Source organism: Hipposideros armiger, unplaced genomic scaffold, assembly GCF_001890085.2.
Source record: "Hipposideros armiger isolate ML-2016 unplaced genomic scaffold, ASM189008v1 scaffold_1237, whole genome shotgun sequence".
NCBI lineage: Eukaryota > Metazoa > Chordata > Mammalia > Chiroptera > Hipposideridae > Hipposideros > Hipposideros armiger.
The window spans coordinates 209,670-219,484 of NW_017732587.1; the positions used below are offsets into that span (position 1 = coordinate 209,670).

The 9,815-nt window shown below is 39.9% G+C and overlaps 1 protein-coding gene across 1 annotated transcript in view; it reads left to right on the top strand.

Annotated features, from left to right (window-relative positions):
- Positions 1–262: 262 nt before the first annotated feature.
- CTSO (cathepsin O) overlaps positions 263–9,815 on the top strand; it is a 21,209-nt gene continuing 11,656 nt past the window's right edge. Inside the window, exons 1-5 of the mRNA XM_019633072.1 lie at positions 263–429; positions 4,009–4,117; positions 4,698–4,837; positions 7,464–7,631; positions 8,863–8,984. Of these exons, the coding sequence (XP_019488617.1) occupies positions 292–429; positions 4,009–4,117; positions 4,698–4,837; positions 7,464–7,631; positions 8,863–8,984 (677 nt within the window). The 5' untranslated portion in view covers positions 263–291. The remainder of the gene's footprint in view (positions 430–4,008; positions 4,118–4,697; positions 4,838–7,463; positions 7,632–8,862; positions 8,985–9,815) is intronic.

Genomic DNA, 9,815 nt, shown 5'->3' on the forward strand with positions numbered 1-9,815 from the left:
TGTTACTGTGTAAAGAAGGACTCAGGCTTTTCTCTAATAGACGGGAGATGAAACCAGAAAGCAAGTGGTCAAATGCCTGGCGCTTCGCTCCCCCCGTCCCCCCCAGAAAAAACCAAACCGCGAATCTCAACAGTTTTCAGCAAAGCGGACTCCCAGGTACAGAGCAATGAGGACTAACAGAGCGTCAGTCAACAGGACCACACACCCCCTCGGCTGCTCCCGCCCCGCAAACGAGGAAGGGGGAGGAGCCGAGGAACCGAAAGGGAAAAGGCCGCGGGCCCCGGCGCGGGCATGGAGCTGCGGGCACTGTGGAGGCTCTGGCTGCTTTACTGCTGGTGTTGCTGCGGCGGTGGCCGCGGAGCCCGTCCCGCAGCCACCTTCACCCCGACTGGACCGCGGAGCCCCAAGCGACAGGCAGCCGCCTTCCGGGTACCGGGCACGCGTCCCCGTTTGTTTCCTTCTCGCTTTTTCCTGTCCCGAGTCTGGGCTGGGGCCGAGGGGTCACCCGCCGAGAGCTGCCTCTCCTGGCGGGCCCCCTGCCTGCACGCAGCTCCGGGACGCGTCTGGGGTTTCTGAGCTCGGTTTACACCAGCGAACTTCTCTCTCCGTTCCCCACGTGCCTGGGTCTTGCTCTCTCCCATGCTTTTGCTAAGCAAAAGATGTGATTTTTTCCGGTAAAGATTTGTCACTGTGGATGTATGCGATGCCCCCAAAGTAATGAATGGGTCTGTCCAAAGTGTTCTTGATTGGAAGAAGCACCCACTTTTTAGCAGAAGCCCCTGGCAGTTCTCACTGCTCCCAAAGCTGTCAGTTACAGGAACCAGAAAAAAGCGGAACAAACCTGTCATTTTTTTTTCCGGAGGGAGGCGCTAGTAACCTCTTTCTATAATCAGAATTTTCTAAATAAAGCAGAGCCTGCATTGAGCAAGCTCAGAGAATCCTGTCCATTTATGCTTTTCCTGAACTGGGGCTCCCTACACTCGTGCACCACCTTACAAGTTCACCTGCCTTGGTGAAGATTGATTGAGAGAAAGGGGAAGCATTTCATTTATTTCAGATTATTCTGAAAAGGCTTCATAATAATGTTTAGATTTTACCCCAGCATTAAAACTCTGCAACAGGCCAATTAGCTAAGTATCAATAAGGTTGATTAGTAGCGAGCTGTAAGACAAAATATTTATGAATGCCAAAAGGACATCTTTTTCCTAGTTTTATAGTCATAAAATAATATCCTCAAAGTTTTTGGGCCTGTATCCTCTTCCAGACAGGAACCTGGCATGTCTTATTGTATATAACTCATCCAATTAAACACATTCCGTTAAAACAAAAGAAAAGAAAAAATATGTAAAGATAATTATTTTTCACCGGATCTGTTTAAAGGCTGTTTTGATTTCTCAGCCCCCATTTTTCTAGTATGTGATACATCTGTTTTTCAAAGTCCTGCTTCTTTCAAAACTGTTTTCTGTGTATTCCTCTTTACATCTTTTCTTTCATCAATGAAGTTAAGATTCATTTTAATATTTCATACAGCTTTAGGGACATTTACTATACAGTGGACCACTGTTACATCCTCCATTGCCTTATGTTAAAAACATTTGCTAACTGACCCTTTACCTATGTGGATTCTATGACAGGTTGTTAATATGATGGGGAGTGGGGCTCAAAAAGACTCACAGTTTGTGATGCTTTTATGAAATCCGTTCTAACAGCAAGAATTGAAGTAGACCAGAAAAATCACTTGAAAGAATGTTTATTCCAGAAATGGAATGCAAGGCTTTTTAAAATTTAAATGATTTGAAACCACTGTTGGGTGGACTTGACATGTGTTCTGCTATTATAGCAAAGAGGAAGTATAGCAAATATTCTTGGATATGCTGATACTCTTATTTTACTATGAAAGCAATCTGTGGCACCTCTCTCTCTCTCTCTCTCTCTCTCTCTCTCTCTCTCTTTCTCTCTTTCTCCTTATCGCAGGATCAATGACTGAGAGCAAATGGGTAGAGGGTCAGGGAGAGCCATCTGACTGCAATGCAGCTTTGACCCTGAGTGAAGGAGAGAGGAAAGGAAGGTGGGGACAAGTGCCCTAGACTGCTGTGCAGTCCAAGGTAGGGTGGGAGAGGCCATTAGGGACTCATGAATCAAAAAATCAGCTTTCAAGGGCGTGCCATGTTTCCCCAGCATGGGCCAGTCTTACTGTTCAGTCATTGGCTAGGTGCAGCCTGTGGGAACTGTCACCTCCCTTGGTCTAATCCTGTTAATTCAGCATACAGAAGTTAAACTCCCTCAGCGGTTCTCAACCTTCCTAATGCCGCGACTCCTTAATGCAGTTCCTCATGTTGTGGTGACCCCCAACCATAAAATTATTTTCGTTGCTCCTCTATCACTGTCATTTTGCTACTGTTATGAATCGTAATGTAAATATCTTTTTGTTTTCCAATGGTCTTAGGCGACCCCTGTGAAAGGCTCGTTCGACCCCCAAAGGGGTCGCGACCCACAGGTTGAGAACCGCTGCATGGAGATCTGTGAGGCCCGATCTCATGGCTGCCACACACTCTGCATTCTCAGTGTCCTACAGTCTCAATGCCTTCCCTGTTACTTCAGCTCACAGAGATGGCCCATCAAGACCGACGCAATAAATGAATCCTCTGAATGACTTGGCAGGAGCCGAGTCTGGCTTATATTTGTTGCTTGCCGTATACATACCTGCTTTGTATTTCAGTGCTCTTCTTTGTATTTATACTTCTCCGCTGAAAATTATGTTCAGAATTCTGATTCATTAAGATTATTTTTTGTTTATTTTTTTAGCTGAGCCATCCTGCTGCCTTTGGCAGCTCAGCGGCAGCTCAGCTCGGTCTGGGAATCGAACTGCTGTTGCTCAGAGCTCGCACTCTTGCACGAGCTCTTAACCAACTGAGCCACTCGACCAGCCCTAAGATTATTTTTAAATGCCTAAAACTCAATAACTTTATTTCATTGATTGACAATCAATCCTTCCAGGCATATTCAAAAAGGAAAAAATAAGTATGATAAATCCCAGTGATAATTTGCTTAAAAATAAACAGCTTAAAGCTATTAAGGGCATGACATATATAAAATGTTTTTGTATTTTTTCAGCAACAGCTATTAATTAAGCATCTATTGTGTGCCAGGTATGTGCTAGGTGTGGGGAACACAGTGATAAAGGACAGACAGGCCTTCATTTTGCTTATGGTTTAAGAGGCAGACACACATTAAACAAATAAAGGCATAAATAAATATAGAAGAGCCAAAGCTGGAAACATACCAAATGGTAGCCCCTGAAGTTTTATTTGTCCCACGCAATTGTTAGTATTAGAAAATTGAGTCATGTTCACATAAAATACAGGCCTAAGATAAATTATCACAAAAGCTGAGGAATCTGTAAATAATGATTATATTTTCCCTCCAGATAGACTAACCAACCTGTTTTCCTGGACCACTTCCAGGGTTCTGTCTCTTTCACAAAGCCTTGTACCCTAAATGAGCTAGAGATTCTATAAAGCTCAAATAGAATCAGATTTGTTTATTCATTACTTACTCATTCCCTTTTCATACTTCATTACTTAATGCTGGGAAATACAAAGATAAAAAGGACACAGTTTCAAAATTCATAATTGTTCAATTGCGTGAGTATCTGTTGGTGACAATCTTCACTAATTTCAGTTTATTTTATTTTTGCCACTGTGTTAAACAGATATATATTTAGTGTTCTCAACATGCTTAGTGAAGAATTACAAATGGATAAAACATACCTTTCCCAGCCTCAAAAATATACCTGAAATCAGATAGTAGGTCTAATATAAAACTCTTATATATCTGATCTCATTATCTTATACAACCTTTCATTGTGATCTGCCGGAAATAAATCAAGCTTTGACTTTCACAACTGAAGAATATCTCCAAGTTAGTTATACACAAATTGCTTTGGAAAGTTAACGTAAGTAATATAAATTAGCTTTTTTTTTTTTTTTTTTTTTTTTTTTTTTTTAGGAAAGTCTTCATAGACATCAATACTTGAATTCTTTATTTCCTAGTGAAAATTCCACGGCCGTCTATGGAATAAATCAGTTTTCATATTTGTTTCCTGAAGAGTTTAAAGGTATGACATAATGGTGCTATTAGTTAATTGGCTTCCTCATTTCAACTTGTTTCCTTAATTTTTGAGGAATTGTTTAACTGTGAATCTAGAAACTTGAGTAATAGTTAGCATTTATTAAACACTGAGTATCAAGCATGTACCAGGTGCTGGCAGAAAAATAAATGCATGCCCACTCTTCTAATTATTGCTGAAGAATTAAATAGTATACATAGTATTTCCATGTGTCTGTAAGGGACAGCGCCTATTCCAGTTTTCCAGTGCTGTTTCTATTCACATCACCGTGGTTCCATGGGATACGATAAAATCAGTGACGCCAATTATACTCATTTTTGTTATTGACCTGGTTCTGTGAAACAAGTCGTCGTATGTGGCGGCTCCAACCCGATTGTATGAATTCTCATCTTTTCTAGCTTTCATTTGACTGCATTTCATGTTATGGAAAAGCACATAGAAAAATCACAAACGGCAGTCACTACTAGAAAGCTACTCTTTCTGTTTGAAAAGGTCTTCCAAAAAGCACCCCAAGAGGCGCCCCCCATCGTATAATATTGTTGTCTTTTCATTTCATGTTTCTATTCAGCTACTTATTTAAGAAGCAGAACTTCCAGATTGCCCAGATACTCAGCAGCAGTGCAGACGTCTATCTCCAATGTGTCCTTGCCACTAAGATTTGACTGGAGAGATAAACATGTCGTAACGCAAGTGAGAAACCAGCAGACAGTAAGTTTTCGGGTTGTTGTTTTTTTTTTCTTTTTTAATCACCTTAGCATGGGAAATCAGCTTTGAGATCAAGTTCAATCAAACTTGTAATGGAACCCATAATTTCTCTAGGTAACATCACACCCCACTCATTCAAAAAATGGCAATAAGAGAATCTCTGGTGGAATGAGAGGCAGCTGTCAAAGTCCGTCTTACATTCTGAGATAAACATTCCTTAGAGTGTTCTGTCCCTCTAATTACCATTGCCGCCAGCACACCGCTCAGGTGTGCTTCTCAGTAGCTGCGTCACAGTTACCAAACCTTCTGCAGATGGAAGGCTGGAGAAGGTAAACTTGACTACTAAATGCTTAAGTAGTTTAAAAGGGAAATGACACTGAAAAGGTAACATGATACCGGATACACGTATCGACAGTGTAACCTGGTCTCTTGGGTTCTCAGGCCTCATCCCTTTAGCTCCTACTCTGAACCCCCTACAGGATCACACACTTTCTTTTTTTTTTTTTTTTTAGTTTGAAGATCATTTTATTTATTTATTTTAAATTTATTTATTTTTTATTGTTAGTTTCAGGTGTACAGAGCATTGCAATAGTTATCCTTTTCACCCTTCGCACTTTCTACCTGTGACCCTTAGAAATGCAGTCAGTTCTGCTACATAGGCATTCCTAGAAATCACCATCTGTGCAAAAACAAAGAGATTATGGGAGAATGAGGTTAAGGCACAGCCCTTAAAAACTTAGTGACACATTTAAAAAAAAAGATAGAAAGTAATAAAAGCAGCAGCATAGCTTTGCACGCGTTAAATGACTAAGAAATATATAAGTACTGCAATAAATACAGCAACTTACTTGAAAAAGACCCGAAGTGTGCCTATGAAGTGGGCATTAAAAGGACTGCGGCTTGTGCATTATTGTGATGGGCAGAAGGTTCTCTGAAATCGGATGTGGATGGGTGTGCTCATAGCATGCAGTGAACCAGTGTAGCTGGTAGACGTTTGAGGGGGATAGGTACCTTCTTTGCTGACATTCCCTAGTCCTCTGCTTCCCCACCATTGGTGTGGGGAATGTCAGCTGACGAAGGAAAGTCCATCGCCTAACCACATGCGTATAGTCTCAATTTGCCTGCATAGAAACCTCAACAGGTCATTCAACTTCCCATTGTATGGCAAGTATTTTTTTTAATTTTCTTTTTTTCAGTAACAGCTGACATACAATATTATATTAGTCTCAGGTATGCAATACAGTGATTACACATTTATATAACTTATGAAGTGATCACCCCGATAAGTCTAGTATCCACCTAGCATAACAAGTATTTTGGACCCGACAGCTTCTCAGTCACCATTTAGGATGATCCTTTTTTTATTTCTCAGATTCTGTATTTATTGTTGTGAATTAGATTTGACCACCAAATCATTGGCTTTATTATTGGATTCATAATCAAGTGTGAAATAGTCTGAAATCCAATCCTTCCAGGCGTGTCCACATTATATTAAAGGGAACTTGTAATTAGGAATCTTTAATTAAAGGAGTATACTGGAGAGAGATTTTTGAGCAGGAACTACCCTCATGGGGAAGTCAAAGGTAGGCAAACTAAAGCTAACTATAGGTATGGTGTCGGCAACCTGTGTTCACATTTCTAAAGGGGTGGAGATTCTCTGGTAGAGCCCCTTAGTGAATATGCCATAGGCACTGGAGATCTAGACATAAATAAGGCCACTTAAAGCCATAAAGTTGCTCAAAACTTCACTCCATAAAGACAACCAATTGTGCTTCCTCCCTTTGCCCAACTCTGCAGCATATGGTCCTATGACTAAGTAAGTTCCACCCAGTTCCAAATCCTACACTCACCTCCGCCTTTTCCGTGCATCTGTCTTGCTTGTGAGCGATCCTTGATTTCCATTTGTTTCATCTCTTCCCTTCCTTTCAGGTTTAACCCTTTTATTCTTTTGTTCTGGTTTGTTCAATGAAAACAAGTTCATAGATCCAGACTCAGGAAGATTTCCAGACAGTATTTGAATGAGGAATGACTAATATGGGTTTCTATCATTAGGAGATTTCATGTGCATTCATAATATGCACGTGCTGGCAGCTTGGTGGCCTAAAAAGCAATTCATTCAGCCCCTGTGTCCGTCAAATAGTAAATACAAAATATGCAACATACATCCATGACCCACCCACCCTATCACTGCCTCTGCCCTTGGGGCAGAGATGGTGGGTGACACAGAAGCAAAGTGTCGGGGAAAAACAAGAGAGGTGGGAGAGTGGGGTGGGAGTTGGTACACTTCTTAGAAACTAAAGTCACCTGTTCAAGGTACTGACTAGTCTTTTAAAACCACGTCACTCTAGGTTTGTATCAGCCTCTGAAATTCGCTTTTATCTTGCATTGCCTAATTTACAATAGTGATACTACCAATTTACCTTTAATTATTTGATTTTGACACTTAAAAGAAAATTGTGGTTTTCTTTTTCCAATTTGGAGATCGAGAGGATGGGCGTTTATATTTTATAGGACCTCCAGATTTTGCTCACTTAGCTGATTTGATAACTTGTGACATTGAAAAATGTTGGTAAACTTGACTTGAACATTATTTGATAACCAGTACTATTTTGTTCCTGTTTCTAAACAGTGCGGAGGATGCTGGGCCTTCAGTGTAGTGGGTGCAGTGGAATCAGCTTATGCAATAAAAGGGAGCCCTTTGGAAGACCTAAGCGTACAGCAGGTCATTGATTGTTCGTATAATAATTACGGCTGCAATGGAGGATCTACCCTCAGTGCTTTGAACTGGCTAAATCAGGTGACTGGTTTCTCAGCCTTTTAAACTCTTTGCTTCCTCATTTGCTTATTTAATGTGTGTTCAGAATTCAAACAATTTACTCTCATTTACTGAATAATGCATTTAAGCTTAGAAATTTATATGACCAAAGCTTGAATTAATCAGAAGATTTTAAAATGAATTGCTTCTAGGCAAGTCAGTCATCAAGATCAAAGGGTGAATAATCTTACCCGAATTGTTTTCCACAAAAGATTCATGTCGATTTCTTAACATATTTTAATAGGCAAATGATGTTTTTATCTTTGTAGATACATGTCACATAGTGACCCAGAAAGATGAGAATATATTGTTATCCATTTCCATAGAATTTTTCAATATTAAAGTTAAAAGGGACATGAGAGGTCAGCTGATTTAGTAGGTTTTTTTTATAGATGAAGAAATGAGACCTAAGAGGTAAGATCATATTGTCAAATCGGTAACAGCCAGAATGGCACTTCAGGTACTCTGCCTCCCAGTGGAGGCTCACCCAGTACACCACAGCACCCTCACTGTTCTAAGGATACTCTCTGACCTTGTCCTAGATCCAGCATCAATTGTGGGAAACCAGCCAATGAGGGTGCTATTACCTTTTGTAAAAGGTTGTCAAGCTGGGGTTCCCCCAATTCAAATATCCTTCCCTTATTAATTTGCTGTATTTGAGTCACCAAATGCCAGAAGCTGATCTGTATTATGGGTAATTATGAATCCTGTGTCCTCCCCCTTTCTTATGCCCAACATTCAGAAAAGGAGTCTGTACAGGCAATTATAAAATATGTGACGTATGCCAGATGCACGGCACAGAAAGAAGTGGAAAGAACGCCTCATCTGACCATTGCCTGTGCATGAACCATTGTGCTGAGTGGGTCTCAAAGACTTCGTAATACAGAGCTAGACGCCCTGAAGGAAAGTGACCTCCCCTATTGTACTCTCAGGAGAAAGATGACAAGACTTTATTGTTAGATGATAGGGTTCTATGGAAAGAAGTTCCAGGAAAAACAAGAGTAAAAGAGACAGAAAAATATTGACTCTATCTAGGATGTTCATAACAAATACTTAAAGACTGAATGTAAGCTCTTAAAGTGACCCAACGAATAGCCACATGATAAAGGTGTGTCCCAGCTGAATTTTATTTTGACACATTGCAGCAAATTCGATTTGACTTTTAAAAACAACGGCGTGACAGAGAACACTTTGGGTGATTATTTTCTTTTAGACGCAAGTAAAACTGGTGAGAGATTCAGAGTACCCATTTAAAGCACAGAGTGGCCTGTGCCATTATTTTTCTGATACACAGTCTGGATTGTCAATCAAAGGTTTTTCTGCACATGACTTCAGGTAAATGTCTTATTGTACTGTGTTTTTCTCCCTATTTCTTAATTTATGATCTATTGACTATTCAGAATTAATAGCTTGATTGAGAGCATCACTACATATTTGTAATTGTTTTAAAACCTAGTTTTTACTAGAGAGACTAGTTGTCAGTCACCGTGGAGCACTATGGTTGTTGTTCCTTAAATATGATCTACTTATTTTTCCCTGTGTCATTATAATAGAAATAACAACCTTAAATTAACACATTTAAATCCAGTTAAAGCTATAATTTATATTTACCACCTTCCTCTTACCAAATTTAGGTGGCATAATTACCATTAGTGTATTTTAGTCTTCAGCCTTCCTGTTGAATCAACTGAAAGTTGCTTTGTATAGACGCTCTAGCTAATTATCAAGCAGTCTACTTACCAAAAAGCATTTTTGAACACCCTCTATGGTCCTTGCATTTTCAAGTCATCAACTATAAGAAAAACATAAACTGAAACTTTCACTGTAGAAACTAGTAGGAGTGTATTACTGGAGATAGACTATGGAGCACACACTATAAGCATGATGGGAGTGTCAGGACAGATACTGATAGGCTGAGGAAGAGAACTTGAGTTAGAACTTGAAGGGTAAGATGACTTTGGATAGGTTCAGAGGAAAACAATCATTAAAAAATGCTTTCAGATCACATTTGATATACTGCAGAATAGGTATTCAGGACTGGTAAGGACAGAGGAAGACTCAACCAAAATGTGGCTTGATTTAATATATATATATATATATATATATATATATATATATATATATATATATAGAGAGAGAGAGAGAGAGAGAGAGAGAGAGAGAGAG